Here is a 17,693-nt window from a genome sequence, read left to right as displayed (position 1 = left end):
AGATTTGGAGCCCTAGCAAACTGATATACAACTAGTACTGAACAATTGAAACTTGGTTATGAAATCTTGAAGTTCAATACAGGAAGGGCATTCATCCTAGAGAAAACAGGAAAATCCAGTTCTAACAACTGTTGCAACTTCCATTACAGAATGAGAGGTTTCATACATTTTAGCATATATTTCATGGTTTTAAGTTGCTTTCTATTATAAATGAAATATAAATGATGACTTTCCTGTAGCCCTAAATTTTAACTCCATAGCTTGACTTTGAGACCCTTGACAATATGATCTTAATCTAACTTGCCATGCTTATATCTCACTGTTGTTTTTCATAAACTTCATGGTCCAGTCAAATTAAGACACCAGTCCCAGAATAGGCCTGGGTATTCCTGTGTCTTCTCCACATCTTTCTACTTAGAATGGCCTTTTCATTCTTCATAATTACACATTGAAAAATCCAACAGTCTTCTTTCAAGGCCCAGTGGAAAAACCGTCACTCCTAAGATTTTTTTCACTCAATCTAAATGGTCTCTGAACTTCCATTTATGTTTTTGTTTCATTATTTTTATTTTAGTTATCTGCATACATGTAATGTCCTCTGATTGACTGTAAGTTTTTTAGGGCAAGAAACAACTAGCACAGGTTAAGTGTTACGTGGGTTTCTCCTCCCAAAAGTGACGACTCAGACAAGAGCATTGTGTGTGGGTCATTTGTTCTGAAGACGTAATCTCAGGGCTCAAGGGTGAGGAGACTGAGAAGAATGAAACAAGGAAGAATGGAAAGCCAAGCCAAGAGTGAGTTATTGAGCTGGTTACTCCTGTGGGCAAGTAAGTTTCAATCCCATGGGGGATTCTGAGGAATGGTCTAGACTATGCCTTATTTTTTTTACCCAAGAATAAAGGAAAAAGGAATATTTATCTAATGACTCCCATCCCTTTAGAAGTCAAGGATCTCTTCCCAGGGTATCTCTTGTACTTCCAGGTTTGTGCATAGACCAGAATAGCTGAACAGGCCTCTATAAACATCCTGTAGAGTGGTATTAGTGACATCATGGGGCATAAAGTGAGAAGTAGATGGTGCAGCTATGACAAGGTGCTGCCGGGCTACACCTGCCTAGCACTGGCTGCCAGAGTAAGAGTCTCTAGAGACTGACTGATGAGTATGGAAAATAGCTGATATCATAAAGCTGGGGAATAAAGTCTGATAAAGCCCATTCCTTGCACTGCTCCAATCTGCTCATGCCCTATTTTAATAGTTTCCCCAAAGACAGGGATGCCGTGTATAGAAGCAGTACACATCAACTATATTCCTCCCTCTAATCAAAAGAGCAAAGGCTCTCCTGCAGGCTAGTTCAGACAACTAGAATCTTAACAAGATATCCAGCCACAGAAAACCAGACTCATTTTCCATTTGGCCTGAAGTGCAACACACTCTTGGTTTGTGACCCTGAGACAAGTATTCTACTGTAAGTAGTTTATTTCAGAGGTGTTCCCAGGAAACATCCTTGGAGGAATGAGGATATGAAATAAAAATAGAAAAGCAGCCAATAAAGTCATTTCTACCATAGAGAATCAGAATTCCATCCTACTGGGGGATTCAGGGAGAATGTAAAGTAGATCCCAGGTTTATCTCCCCCAAAATGGGTGAGAAAGTTGTGGTATTTATCTGTCAATTCCTTTCTGGCATTGGTTGATGGCTGCTTCCAAGGACAACTTCCAGCACTTCTGAATTTCCCTTTGTGTGGACTAAGTGGCTTCTCATGGCCAAGAAGAAAATCCTTCAGGCAAAGAGTGTCCAGTATTAGCAATAAACAGCCTTCAACATGCAGAGGCAAATGCTGACTGAAAATGAGGAGGACACCAATAGCTTTAGAAATCTGCTTTAGAAACCCAGCTACAAGTATAAAATGCATGGAGTTTTCTAACATTGACCCTGGCACAAAGGGACATTTATCAACTGAAGTTGTTTGAATAGGTGCTTCTCTTGATTACATGATAAATTCAATGAATTCAGTCCTACCAAAGAAATAGGTGAATCCTGATGAATATAGATGCAAAAATCCACAACAAAATACTAGCAAACAGAATCCAACAACACATTAAAAGGATCATACACCATGATCACGTGGGATTTATCACAGGGATGCAAGGATTCTTCAATATACACAAATCAATCAATGTGAAAACCATATTAACAAATTGAAGAATAAAAACCATATGATCATCTCAATAGATGAAGAAAAAGCTTCTGACAAAATTCAACACCCATTTATGATAAAAACTCTCCAGAAAGTGGGCATAGAGGGGACTTACCTCAACATAATAAAGACCATATACGACAAACCCACAGCAAACATCATTCTCAATGGTGAAAAACTGAAAGCATTTCCTCCAAGATCAGAAGAACAAGACAAGAATGTCCACTCTCACCGCTATTATTCAACATAGATTTGGAAGTCCTAGCCATGGCAATCAGAGAAGAAAAAGAAATAAAGGAATAAAAATTGGAAAAGAAGAAGTAAAACTGTCACTGTTTGCAGATGACATGATACTATACATAGAGAATCCTAAAGATGCCACAAGAAAACTACTAGAGCTAATCAATGAATTTGGTAAAGTTGCAGGATACAAAAGTAATCCACAGAAATCTCTTATATTCCTATAAACTAATGATGAAAAATCTGAAACAGAAATTAAGGAAAGACTCCCATTTACCATTGCAACAAAAGAATAAAATACCTAGGAATAAACCTACCTAGGGAGGTAAAACACCTGTACTCAGAAAACTATTTTATGGGGATATATGTATATATATAGCTGATTCTCTTTGTTATAAAGCAGAAACTAACATACCATTGTAAAGCAATTATACTCCAATAAAGATATTTTTAAAAAATAGGTAACTAATAAGAACCTGCTGTATAAAAAAATAAATTAAGTTAAATTCAAAAATACAAAAAAAAAGAATTAGGTGAATGACTCATGTGGTAGAAATTAACTGTTTAAAGAGAAATTATAACATTTCATCAAATTTATTACCACATATACATGGGGAACTGGGGCCTGAAAGGACATACCCATTTTTATCTACATCCTAAATTCAGAATCATGTTTATATCCATATTGATGCAAAATAAAGTCATTGATGGAGCTTCCAAAAGCAGCAACATTTTTTCCGAATGCAGCAGAGGAATATTTTTATATTTGTGTGTGATTTATTTCTTTTGCTTTGTCCATCAGTTTAATATTAATGGATGCTCTTAGATTAGCCCAAAAAAGTCTATGTTTGCTCTTCTCCTTGGGCCATTCCAAATAAGTTCTCTGGGCCATGAGAGCTTTGAGCTTGTGATAGCTGCTAGGAACAGAATACTGTGGAATGGGATCCAGCAAGATCAGGATTAAGTTATTAGATCCTTCATGGAAGAGATTGTGGTGGGCAAAGTAGAGTTCATAATGGCACCACTCACTCTGGACAAAGTTGGGAGACAAAACAAAGATGCACTTGTAACTTTTCTCAATGCAGTTTATGATATTTTCCACGATGCTCTTGCCAGGAACAAAGTTTCTCTCATGGAGACAAATTCTTATATCTTCTTTTTCTAGGTTTGGTATTAACTCATTCTTCACCCAGGCAGAATCATGCCCACTATATGAAATAAACGCATGGAACTGGACAGTTCTTTGGAGTTCTTCTAAGGGTACATTCCTAGCCCTGTGCCGGGTCTGGGTCCACTGACACACCATCCTGAGATACCAGGGCAGATCCAAGTAGATACAGAGGACAGTCACGGTAACAACCAATACCAGCCCAGGGACCCCAATGGTGACAATCAGCAGAGCTGTGTTGCAGGATAATTGAGATACATGGAAGTCCTTTAGTGGGGTTCCCTTATAGCTTTCTGGATAATCACACTTATAAGAATCAGGCCAACCCTCTACCACTTCACTTGATACTTGGCCTACACTTTGGATAAAGTCTCTTAACTCACATGTACATTGGAATGGATTGTTCCCTGCTTTTAGGGACCTAATCTTCTGGCAGCTCTGGAAGAAATCAGCTGATGGGTTGGAGACTGAATTATAGTCAATGATCAGTATGGAAAGGCTGCTAAAGGTACCACATCCAGGAAGGTGGGCTAAAGAATTGGAAGCAACATTGAGTTCTTGCAAAGTTTCTAGACTGGTGACATCTTTAGGGATGCTCCTTATTCTGTTATTGTGGAGATCAAGAACCTTGACCCTGGGAGGTAAACATCTGAAAACAGAGTCAGTAAGTATATTTGACGACATATTTAAACTTAATAAACTTCTGGTCCAAGGGCAATTTCCTTCACTTTCATCATACTTTAGGGAATTCTGGCTAACATCCAATTGTTGTAGAGACTTCATCTCCTTGGTCATATGAACTATATTTGCAAGTTCTTTTAACTGATTCATTTGTAAACTGAGTGTCTTCAAATTAGCTAAGTTTGCACAGTTTTTAAAAACCATGTCTGTTAAGAGATTGTTGGAAAAATTCAAATACAGAAGTGGGCTAATTTGGGATGGGCAGACCATGTGGACCATGTGTGCAGCAGACACTGTGAGATGCTGGATGTTCATATTTGAAAGGGTTTTATAGATATAATCTTGTGGAAGACTGAACACTTCATTGACAACTTGGTGTATAGACAAGGCCTTCAGTGAAGTACCAGAATAATCAAACTCTCTGAAGCCAACGCGACCTTGTAGTTTCACATTTGAAATTGAGAAATAGTTGATGTTTGTATGCCAAACCAACTGGAGGATCATAAAGAAGGAATTCCAAGTTGTTTCAATGTTGTTTAAAGTAAGATTTGATAACCTTGAATTCTTTTGAAGTTTTGACAGAACATTTTGGAAAGAAGAACACCCATTATCATCTAGCACACATTTGATATTAGACAGTTCCAGACTTATGGCGGTGCTGACTGACACATCCAAAATAAAATGGAATTCATTTCTTGTGGGGAAAACAATGTGCAGACTCTGGGTGTTAAGGTCTCGAAGGCTCTCAGGGTCTTCTTTTTCCCCATATGTGTCTCCTAAGACCAGTAAAACCTTACTGATGTGCAAATAAGCAATCGGCAGCATGCTGGATTTTTGTAACTGTGTGGCACTCAACCCCAGAAATTCTAGTTGAGACATGTTGCCAAGCTCTTGGCATATGGGCAGAGCATCAAATGCATTAAATGAGAGGTCTAAGTGCTTGAGGTTCAGAGTAGGGTGGCAAGAAATCTTCTCCAGCTTGTTGTGGGACAAATCCAAGTATTCCAGTTCCTGGTTAAATCTGAAAACACTCATGTCAAGATACTGGATTCTATTATGAGAAATTATCAAAATCTTCAGCTTTGATAGTGATATGATGTCAGAAGTCCAAAGTTCAGAAATGTAGTTTTGTGATATATCTAAGATTGTTGTGTTCAGGGATAGGTCTTTGGGAACATGGGTAAGACCTGTTTTTGATCTGTCAACTAAAAATTCACTTTCATCAGATAACTGGGTTCTGATCTCAAGTATTAATATGAAGATGATGGCAAAATGGAAGATGCTAGAATTCGTTTTAGTCATTTTGTAACAGTAGACAATCCTAAGAGTAGTTGCTATTCTTCAGAGCATCTTGATACAGATACAGATCCTAGGGGGAAAAAATCAACATTAACTGACTGTATTAAATTAGGCATGGCTGACATTAAACATTTTTTACTAGAGACTCATTAAATGAAGGCTACATTATTTGGAGTCACACAACCTGAAACCAGGAAAATGTACATATTTATAAACAATTATATTATCTCTAATCAAATAACTTTTAATATGGATATGTAATGGGTTGAATGGTGACCCTCCCCCCAAAAAAGATATGTCTGCCTCCTAACCATGTCCTAATCTCCTAACTGAATATTATCTAATTTAGAAAAAGGGTATTTGTAGAGATAATTAAGTTAAGAATCTTGAGAAGATCATCCTGGATTATCTAGGTGGTCTCTAAATCCAGTGACAATTATCCTCATAAGAGAAAGAGGGAGCATTATTTACAATAGCCAAGATATGGAAGTAACCTAAGCGTTCATCAGTAGACAAAAGATAAAGATGTGGTATACGTATACAATGGAATATTACCCAGCCGCTAAAAAAAAAAAAAAATGAAACCTTGCCATTTGCAACAACATGGATAGATCTAGAAGGTATTATGCTAAGTGGAATAAGTCAGACAGAGAAAGACAAAAACCACATGATCTCACTTATACGTGGAATCTAAAAAACAAAACAAACAAAATGAAAACAGATTCATAGATACAGAGAATAAATGTGTGCCAGTGGGGAGGGGGATGGAGGATGGGAACAATAGGTGAAGGGGATTAAGAGGTACAAACCACCAATTATATAATAAATAAGTTACGGGGATGTAATATACAGCATAAGGAATATGGTCAATAATATTGCAATAACTCTGTATGGGGACAGATGGTCACTAGACATATCGTGGTGATCATTCCATAATGTATTCAAATGTCAAATCATTAAGCAGTACATCAACTACATTTCAGTTAAAAATAATAATTAGAATTTTTTAAGCATAAAAAATTATAAACAAGAGAAAGGCAGAGGAATATTTGACAGAGACAACAAAGACATGGAGAAGAAGGCCATATGAAGATATGAAGATGGCCATATGAAGGCAGAGAGTGGAATGATACACCCACAAGGCAAGGAATGCCAATAGCCAGAGAGCCACCAGAAGCCAGAGAGGCTCTGGAGAGAGTGCAACCCTGCTGACGCCTTGAATTTAGACTTCTGGCCTCCACATCTATGAGAGAACAAGCCTCCGTTGTTCTAAGCCACCAAGTTTATGGTAACTGGTTACAACAGCCACAGGAAACTAATACAGATGGGTTTACACATTCAAGGCGAATCCTCTGACCCCAACCTCCCCAAGATCCTTTAGAGCTCACTCTAGGATTCACAGCTGGTGTACTTTCTATGTTTGATACGTACCTCCCCATGGCTTTTTTGAGAGTTCCATCCCTGGGTGGTTGAATTAGGATTCTTTTTGCATTACCTTTTGTTACCTGCACACAGTTTGGTGCCTAACTTTGGTCTTATTCAAAAGACAAGGATGTCCACTCTCACCACTCTTATTCAACATAGTTTTGGAAGTCCTAGCCATGGCAATCAGAGAAGAAAAATAAATAAAAGGAATACAAACTGGAAAAGAAGAAGTAAAACTGTCACTGTTTGCAGATGACAAGATACTATATATAGAGAATCCTAAAGATGCCACCAGAAAACTACTAGAGCTAATCAATGAATTTGGTAGAAGTTGCAGGACACAAAATTAATGCACAGAAATATCTTGCATTCCTATACACTAACAACAAAAGATCAAAAAGAAATTAAGGAAACAATCCCATTCACTATTGCAACCAAAAGTGGCGGGGGGAGGGGTGGTGGTGGTGGGATGAATTGGGAGATTGGGACTGACATATATACACTAAAATGTATAAAATAGATAACTAATAAGAACCTGCTGTATAAAAAATAAAATAAAATTCAAAAGTTCCATAAATAAAAGAATTCTCCTGCCAATGTAGGGGACACAGGTATGAGCCCTTGTCCGGGAAGATCCCACATGCCAAGAAGCAACTAAGCCCGTGCACCACAACTACTGAGCCCTCGTGCCACAACTGCTGAAGCCCGCACACCTAGAGCCCGTGCTCCGCATCAAGAGAAGCCACCGCAATGAAAAGCCCACGCACCGCAACAAAGCCCCCGCTTGCCGCAACTAGAGAAAGCCCATGCGCAGCAACGAAGACCCAACGCAGCCAAAAATAAATAAAATTAAATTAATTTAAAAAAAAAAGTAAGGGTGGTATTTTTATGTCATTGTTTGTATTTGGCTGAAAGACCCAGACACGTCCCAAGTCTTTCTCTCTAGCTTCCTGAAAGAGCTACTCATACAAGGAGAAACATTTCAATGAGAATAAAAATAATACTCAATTACTGCCTGGGCCAGTGCCTAATATCTCAGAACAGAACCATCCTGTATAAGCTATATTGAAGTAAAAGTTGTTTGGGCTTATGGCTCGAGTGGGTTTCCCTACTTATTCCTAAACCTGAATCCAAATCTGGGGATCTTTTAACTTTCTGGTCAAACTCCAGAGTTCAAGGAAGTAGCGGTCAGCACCATCAGGTATGGTGCACAGCGTGTGACTGGAGAGACAAAGGGCAGAGACAGGATCCCACACACAGACGTGAGTGCTTAGCACACAGTGAACCCATCACAAGCAAGATGAAAGCTGTCTTTGTTTGCTTAACAACGGCAACCATCACAGCAAATTTAAATTTATAAAACTGAGACAAGCTGGGACCTGGGACCCTTTGTGGCAGTGCTGCAGTGCTTGTATCTGGACAAATGACTCCTCAAACAACAAAAAAACCCCAAAACAACTATAAGGGACTAAAAATAACTGCGTGCATGTGCAGTTGGGGCAAATTCTGGACAAAAGACACAAAAAGACCAAAAAAGCCCAGGTGCCGCTTCTAAAGAGCCTGGAGCAAAAACAGGGTGTGGGGAGCAAAAGCAGGGTACTGCGCATGCTCACTGCACACGGCACCACAAAGGGGCGGGCAAACCACCAAGCCACGCCTCCAGCGACCCCCCTGGACACACCCCTAACCTCACCCCATATAAGGAACCAGCTCGCCCCCCACCCCCTCCACCTCGGGCCAGCAAGCAAAGGAAGCTGTTACTTGTTCTTGCTCCCCTCTCGTGTGGCAGGGGCCCCAATAAAGCCTTGCCTGAGTTTCCTGTCTGGCCTCTAGTCAATTTCTATTTATTGGGGAAGGCCAAGAACCCTGGTCAGTATCAAAACTGCCTGTCTTCAAGCATTTAATGAAAGCATGGCTTCAGTTTTCTATCTAGCTTAATTAGTTGACTCAAATATCTTCTATTTGCTCAACCTCCATTTTGCCCTTTCATTTATAGTCATTATCTGAAGCACTCAACTTATGAAACCATCATATTACACCTGAGATGAATGGCCAGCTCTTTTTACATTCCTTTCTGTTTATGCCTGACTGTCCCATCCCTTTAACGGGAAGAGGTTTGTTAACTAAATTAGGGGCCACTCTTTCTCCAGGGGCAAGGGAACCACCCTCATCACCAAATGGTTCTAACAAAAAGCAAAAAGGAACAGATAAAATCTGAAGCTAAAATAGAAGCCTTAGTAGACCCTGGAATGTGCAATATCGAGGTTCCGGGCTTGGCCAAAGATATCCAGCCAGTGATTAAGTAAAAAGGGTTATACAGTGTCTAAATATACGGTACAAATTTCTTAAACCTAAGGAAGACCTTCAAAAATGTTTGAAAGTAGATTAACAAAATAGGAGCCCACTGGTCTGACTAAACTGACCATAGCTGATATTCAGACCCTGATAGGAATTTTGGAAGAGGCCTTCTCCCCTAAGCTAAATGAGGAAAAGTAAAACTTTCCAACATAGGTGAATGGGTATGTCAGTCCTTCAATATCATTGAGGTAACCACCCAATTCTTTGAAAAGGAAAACAAAACTGTCCTTGTTTTATAAATGTAGTCTTTACAGGACCAGAGGTGTGGTTCCAAAAATAATCCAAAACTCACCAATCCTTTTGCCACTCCCAAAGCCTTCCCTATTTATTTTAAGAGGCTTGAAAGTATTAAACAAAGGGGAAACAAAATCATCCTAGGAGGAACTTGCCTGTACCTTTCAGATGCAAATGTCCTATCTGGTCTTTTCAGGAACCCTAATCTCTGACATCTTTTATAAATGGAAATTTTAAAAAAGAGGGTAAAGTAATTTAGAACTTGACTTGTCAAGGATAAATAGAAATCTTAAGTGCCTTTTTTGTAAACACTAGTAAAATGGGTTTGTTCATCTGCTAGAAACCCAGTTTGAATCCAGCCCCTTGTAACTGATGGCTTTTATGTTATACCTGACTGAGGGCTGAAATTTTGAAATGGTACTATAAGGCCTCTGTGTTTGTTTGTGTGTTCATACGTATCTATGTGTGTTGTAGGTGTATGATATTGCAAAAAATGAATTTGTAAAAGAGCTCTACTTAATAGGCTTAAAAAAAATTAAGTGCTTATATAAATACTCAGAAATAGAAAATAATCTGGCCAGAATGAATTTCAGGTTCATGTTATCTGGATAATATTCACTACTAAACTGATATCTGGTATTGAAGGTGGCTTAAGCTTGTTGGTTTGATTAATATAGACATGTAAGAGTCATCAATGTTAAGTATAATACTTCTGTTGTAACTAGGTTTTTATTTTTAAGCTTTTTTTCCCATACATACATTTATTTATTTATGGCTGCATTGGGTCTTCGTTGCTGCACACGGGCTTTTTCTAGTTGCGGCGAGCGGAGGCTACTCTTCCTTGCGGTGTGTGGGCTTCTCATTGCGGTGGCTTCTCTTGTTGTGGAGCATGGGCTCTAGGTGCACAGGCTTCAGTAGTTGTGGCATGCGGGCTCAGGAGTTGTGGCTTTTGGGGTCTAGAGTGCAGGCTCAGTAGTTGTGGTGCACGGGCTTAGTTGCTCTGTGGCATGTGGACCTGGGCTCGAACCCATGTCCCCTGCATTGGCAGGCGGATTCTTAACCACTGTGCCACCAGGGAAGTCCATCTAATTGGCTTTTGATCAGGCCACTATTAAAGGTGGCTGAAAGTGGGAAGAGGGAGGGGTCAAGATCAAAGTTTTGCTAAAACTCATTCATAGAGAAGATCACTCATGGGCTTTTACCAAATGGATGCTAATCATGTCTTTTCCGACAAACTGGATTTCAGAGAAAATCTGGTGCTCAAAGTTTTTTCCATGGATATTTCAAACTTTCTTCAAAAAGTGATTTTTGAAATCTCCATGTGAAAAACACGCTAGCTAACAATCTCTTTTCTCCGATAAGGTCTAAGACATTTCCTGTGGGTTCGTTGCTGTTGACATGCTCAAGGAATCCAACCTCATAACTCCACTCTGGTCTTTTAAAACAACAGTAACAAAATAACAAATGGGCAAATAAAGCTAAGAAATGCTAGCTAGCTGTCGTCCTCTGAACTTGTGCTCAGCCTGGTGCTGCATGATGTCCTATACAAGCTGGATGCAATTCTTGCTGGAATCAGCTTTTCTCCCACAGCAAGCAAAGTCAACTTCCCTAAGAACCCTGAGATACTTTTTGACTTGTACTATTCTGTCTCTCTCTGTTTCCTCCTATCCCCTCACAATTTGTTTAAGGGGGAGGCATGTCTATAAATATATTTTTGTGACTGAAAGAATGGACGTCCTCCCCTCTTCCACTCTCACTTACCATTACTTCCCCCAGGTCCATAAATGGAGATAAGGGGGCTCTTTGATTAACAATTCAGTTCCTGGCTCCCAAAAGGCATTTGATTTTGTGAACCAAATCTAGAAACTAATGCCCAGGACAGGGAAGTCAGCAGGGCAGAAAGAAAGCACTTTAGCACTCAAAAAGTCCTGTGTTTCCCTGCAAGCTCATCCCCACTCTGAGTTGCCCACCCGCCTCTTTTTTTTTCTCCCTATTATCCAATAGGTCAGCAGTCCCCAGCCTTTTAGGTACCAGGGACTGGTTTCATGGAAGACAATTTTTCCACAGAAATGGGTGGGTGGGGGATGGTTCAGGCAGTAATGCCAGCGATGGGGAGCGGTGGGGAGCGGCAGGTGAAGCTTCACTCACTTGCCTGCCACTCACCTCCTGCTATGCGGCCCGGTCCCTAAGAGGCTGCGGACCGGTAGCGGTCCACAGCCCAGGTAACCAGGGGCCAAACATACTTGTAATTATGTACACCCAGGCATTGATATGTCCACCTCTCCTAAGGAAAAACATTAATTCTCAAAGAACATGCTTTCTTTTTAAAATATTTTACAACCCAGTATATCCAAAATATCATTTTAACATGCCATCAATATAAAACATTATTAATAAGATATCATATATAATATTCTTCATTCTAAGTCTTCAAAATCCAGTGTGTGTTCTACATTCACAGCCCATCTCATCTGGGCTCCCCACATTTCAGGTGTTCCATGGGCACACGTGGCTAGTGGCTCTACCATATTGGATGGCCTGAGCCTAGATGGAGTTATCACAGCCATGCAAATAAGTACAAGCCTAATTCCACTCAGTAGCAGCTCAAAGAGCTAACTCAAAACAGAGGTTCCATATCTTAGGCTCTAGGCACCTCTTTACTTCTCTCAATAGCAGTTTCTGCCCACGCTTGATTCCATACCCAGGTGTTTCTTTTTGGATCCAGGGCAATGTAAATATTCTGCCAATTAGATGGGACCTGTACGTGTTGTTTGTTTTTTTAAAACAGAAGTTTTGAGATGTAATTCACATACCATAAAAAATGTCACCCATTTAAAGTGTACAATTCAGTGACTTCAGATCAATTCACAGAACTGTGCGACCATTACCACAAGCAATTTAGAACATTTTCATCACCCTGAAAAGAACCACACCCCTTAGCTGTCACCCTCCAATGCCCCATTTGCCTCAGACCTAGACAATCACTACAGATTGTACTAATCTCTATAGATTTGCCTATTCTGGATATTTCATATAAATGGAATCATATTATAAGTGGTTCTTTGTGTGGTTTTTTTTCTTTCACTTAGACTAGTGTTTTCAAGATCCATCCATGTTGAACCATGTGTCAGGATTTCATTTCTTTGTTGCTAAATAACTTTCCATTGTATGGATATACCACATTTTATTTATCCATTCATCAGCTGATGGATATTTGGGTTGTTTACACTTACGGCTCTTATGAATATATAAACACTCATGTACAAGTTTTTGGTAGACATACTCTCTCTTGGGTAGATACTTAGATACTTAGGCATGGACTTGCTGCATCGTATGGTAACTGTGTTTAGCCTTTTGAGGAGTTCCAGGCTAGCTGCACCATTTTACCTTTCCACCAACAGTGTATAAATGCTCCAATTTCTCCATATCCTTGCTAACACTTGTTATCATCTGACTTGACTTTTATTATAGCCTTCTTACTGGGAATGAAGCAGTATCTCATTATGGTTTTAATTTGCATTTCCTTGATACCTAATGATGTTGAGCATCTTTTCATGTGTAGATTAGCCATTTATATATCTTCTTTGCAAATTTGCTGAACTTGTGTATTAGTTCTAATGGATTTTTAGTGGATTCCTAAGTATTTTCTGCAATTAAAATCATGTCATCTGCAAAATGTCATCTTCTTCCTTTCCAAGATGGATACCTTTTATAACATGTTCTTGCCTAACTGCCCTGGCTAGCACTCCCAGTTCAATGTGGAACGGAAGTGGTGTGAGCAGACATCTTCACCTGGCTCCAAATGTTAGGGAAGAGCTTTGAGAACCATTAAGTATGATGTTAGCTGTGAGTTTTCCATCCATGCTTTTTATCAGGTTGTGGAAGTTCCCATCCGTTTCTAGTTTGTGAGTGTTTTTTTTCCAGAAGAGGCAGAAGTATTGTTTCTTAATCAACAAGGAAGAAAACAAATGCTCTGACCACAGTGTCCTAGTTTGGGAGATGCCTCTCCCAGTGGAGTTAGTACAGTTGACCCTTGAACAAAACAGGTGTTAAGGGTGCCTAATATGATTATAACTTTACAGTTGGCCCTTTGTAGCTGTGGTTCCGCATCCTTGGATTCAACCAACCGCAAATAGTGTAGTACAGTAGTACATATTTATTGAAAAAATATCTGTGTGTAAGTGGACCAGTGCAGTTCAAACTCATCTTGTTCAAGGGTCAGCTGTACTCACAGCTGTGTTCCATTCCTTCCTTCCCTCCCTATTTTCCTGACAGAAAGCACAATTCCTCTCTTCAACCTGACCCTAGAGTTCAAACTGTGCCCCATGAAGCTGGCTGGGAATGAAAAATGACATCACTAGGACATTTAGCATTTAATTAATTCTCCCTTAACTACTTAAAATTTTCCAGCAATTTTTTTTTAAGTTGCCACCTGAGTAAATCTTAGGCTAAGGCCAAGCTGTCTCCAGCTACTGACCTGAGGGGAGGGTTCCTCTTTTAGCTTCACGAAATGTTAACCAGCAACTTTGTACACAATCTTGGTCCAAGTTTTTTACTGTTGGCTTAGGATAAATTCCTGGAAGGAGTAAATAAATGTCTTGGATGGGTTTTCATGTTTATTGATAATTTCTATCACTTTTGTGAATTACTTGTTCACGTCATTGCCTATATCAGGGTTATGATTTTACTATTTAATTATACATTCTCTTTTATGTTACTGACACTAACCCTCCATCAAACTTTCTGCAAACATCTTCCCTCATTGTTTATCTTTTTATCCCATGATCTTTTGAACCAATAAGTACATAACTTTTTATATAAACAGGTAAGTTGACTTTCTCTTTGCTACTACCATCAGTTAGTTGTGTGCTGGTGAACCAGGTTACAAAACAAAAATAAAAAGCCTGATTTTTTTAGCACTTGCCAATATCTATGATGTAAGTATTTCCAGTATAGCTGATTTCTAGCTACTAACTGACCTGCCTGCAAAATTTCTGAATATTTAACCACTGGTTCTCACAAGTGTGTACAAACCAGCTCCAGCAGACTACTGCTATATGTTGCTTTTAGGTTTAGAGAGTTCTTCTTCATAACAAGGTCAGATAGATATATGTGTATATGTTCTCCTCAAACATAATTTTTCAGTTAATTTGATTTTTTTATTATCCAAGTAATAAATGTTTACTGAAGAAAACAGGAAATATGAATAAATAAAAACAAAATTTCAAATCAATAATAACTTACCATATAGAGATACACCAATATCATTTTTGGAGCAACCATGCAGACTTTTTTTTTTTTTTTTTTGCGGTACGCGGGCCTCTCACCGTTGTGGCCTCTCCCGTTGTGGAGCACAGGCTCCGGATGCACAGGCTCAGCGGCCATGGCTCACAGGCCCAGCCGCTCCGCGGCACGTGGGGTCTTCCTGGACCGGGGCACGAACCCACGTCCCCTGAATCGGCAGGTGGACTCTCAACCACTGCGCCACCAGGGAAGCCCCAGACTTTTTAATATATATATAAACATGCTTTAGGCTCTTGATACCTGTTGCCAAATTGCTATTCAGTAAGTTTGTACAGTTTACATACATACACACACACACACACCCGCCCCCTCAGATGGCACTGGACCAAGTATTGTTTTGTAATCTGCTTTTCTTTTTTTAAATTAATTAATTAATTAATTATTTTTGCCTGTGTTGGGTCTTCGTTTCTGTGCGAGGGCTTTCTCTAGCTGCGGCGAGCGGGGGCCACTCTTTACCGCGGTGCGCAGACCTCTCACTGTCGCGGCCTCTCTTGTTGCGGAGCACAAGCTCCAGACACGCAGGCTCAGTAGTTGTGGCTCACGGGCCTAGTTGCTCCGCGGCATGTGGGATCCTCCGAGACCAGGGCTCGAACCCGTGTCCCCTGCATTGGCAGGCAGATTCTCAACCACTGCGCCACCAGGGAAGCCCTAATCTGCTTTTCTTAATCCATAATGCATCATAAATGTCTGTTTATATCAGTAAATATCCACCTACAGCTTTGTTATTATTGGCTGAATAATATTCCATTTTATTTACAATGTATTTTTAAAATATTTTAATTAACAATGTATTCAAGCAATCTTTTTAAGTTGTCTCCAAACTTCACATTATTATCATAAACAACTCTGCAATACGCATCATGTTCATCCATTTTCTTAGGATGTGTATGAGCAATTATTTCCTTAGGATACATTCCATGAGTGAACTCTCTGAACCAACTGACATAAATCCATACCATTTTTCTCTGCCTATTGCTATGAATATGCCTTTTTGATTTTTTTATATGTCTTTTTAAAATGATTATTTAATCCAAATTTAGAATAGATTTTTAGGTTGTTCATCTGCCATATAATTCAATAGCCTACTGACAGTTTTGGTTTCCCTTCTGTTGGTTCTACTGATTATGGTATAGGGTGTTGACTGGAACTTTTCCTATGACTTGGGTCCAAAACCAAGGACTAGGAAGTATTACTTACCCCATATTCTAAGGAGAGCTCCCAACAATTTGGGCCAAGCACTTCCTAAAGCAGTTGTTGAACCAGACAGTGCAATCCCCACCATCACCCCATCCTCACATTTCCCAGGTACATATACATAAAGGGGCAGCAGTGAGAGAGTCAGCAGCATTGAGATACCAGTGTTTATGATGTAAGGCTACACCCTATGATATGGGGAAAGGAGAAGACCTTTAGATGGAATTGGAGATTGAAAATGTTAAGCTAGAGTGCACTGTTAATACCTCAAAAGGGCTGAAGATGTCTGAAATCTGCTCACAAAAATTACTTCGTATTTAGACTTGACTCTGTTGAGATTCCTTACTCCGTGCTTCCAATGCAGGAGGCGTGGGTTCGATCCCTGGTCTGGGAACTAAGATGCCACATGCCATGCCGCCAAACAAACAAAAAACAGAAAGTCCCTGTGGCTTTAGAAATCCCTTTAAGTCTCTTTATCTGCCTGTAATTTATTCTCATTCTCTTCCAATCAAACCAATCTCCAGAAATCTAGACAGAAAGTGACTTCCTCCTTTCCCAGTGCTGTGTTCTGTGTTCTCATTAAGACTCACTCTATCCTCCATTTATATCCCAGTCCAGTCACTGTCTCTTAGCCATGCTTTCACACCCTTCCATCCCATCTTCTCTGCCAATCTCTCCCTTTTTTGGACTTCAGAACTGTGAGAAATACATTTCTGTGGTTTAAGCCACCCAGCCTGTGGTATATTGTCAGGGCAGCCTTAGCAGACCCCTACACCACTCTTCTCGATAACGGTCACGAGGCAGGTAACCCTGCTCCCCACTCCTCAATCCCCGTCCTCACTCACCACCATGACAGCAGGTCATGACAAGGAGCTTGACTTTTGTTCTTACTGCAAGGGGAGGTCATTAGAACGTTTTAAGCAGGGGAGTGGCTTAAAATAATTTATACTTTAAAAATAATTACTCTGATTGCTGTTTGGAGAATGTATGAGGCAAGAGTAAAAGCAGGGAGGCCGGTGAGTTTACTGCAGTCATACAGGTGAGAGATATTGGTGGCTTAGTCGGGACAGCGGATGCTCTGCTCCAGGTTACAGAGTGGAACATGCACACTCTGTCCCTGATGGCCTGCAGACTCAGCTGGGGGTGGCAGTAGAAAAAAAGGGAGGGAAGAATGTCACAAAAGCTGCATGGGTCCATGAGACACTTCTGTATCCTTGAAATAAACACGCCCTTTCCCAGGTTGGTATCTGCTACTTGCAACTGGAAGAATTCAAAAGAGGAAACAGAAGATTCCTGGAGATAGAACATCTTTATGTAAAAAACAAACTGATCTCTTATGATAGAGCTTTCATATGTCTGAAATGTGTATGGTTTCATATGTGGCAAAAATACAGGTTTTGTTTAACTCTATTTGAAAATGCCAAAATTCTATATTTTCATATAAAATATATTCTATATTTTCTAAATACTGTCAACAGTATTTTGTGGGAAACATATTGGAACCATTTAAAAATATTTGATCATTTAGAATGTGTGACATAGTTTGTTGTTTGCTTTTTTTATGAATTTATTTATTTATTTATTTTTGGCTGT

At 39.7% G+C, this 17,693-nt stretch overlaps 1 protein-coding gene across 3 annotated transcripts in view; it reads right to left on the bottom strand.

Moving 5' to 3' along the window:
* Positions 1-3,012: 3,012 nt before the first annotated feature.
* TLR1 (toll like receptor 1) overlaps positions 3,013-17,693 on the bottom strand; it is a 43,449-nt gene continuing 28,768 nt past the window's right edge. For 2 of the 3 annotated variants that reach the window (XM_024731698.1, XM_024731696.1), the window contains exon 2: positions 3,013-5,655. In XM_024731698.1, coding sequence (XP_024587466.1) covers positions 3,198-5,588 — 2,391 coding nt within the window. In that variant the 5' untranslated portion in view covers positions 5,589-5,655 and the 3' untranslated portion in view covers positions 3,013-3,197. Of the gene's footprint in view, positions 5,656-10,361; positions 10,394-17,693 lie in introns of those variants that run through there. The other variant, XM_024731697.1, reaches the window with a different exon arrangement.

Source organism: Neophocaena asiaeorientalis, unplaced genomic scaffold, assembly GCF_003031525.2.
Source record: "Neophocaena asiaeorientalis asiaeorientalis breed wild unplaced genomic scaffold, Neophocaena_asiaeorientalis_V1.1 scaffold39, whole genome shotgun sequence".
Taxonomy (NCBI): Eukaryota; Metazoa; Chordata; class Mammalia; order Artiodactyla; family Phocoenidae; genus Neophocaena; species Neophocaena asiaeorientalis.
This window is presented reverse-complemented; position numbering and strand designations above follow the sequence as displayed.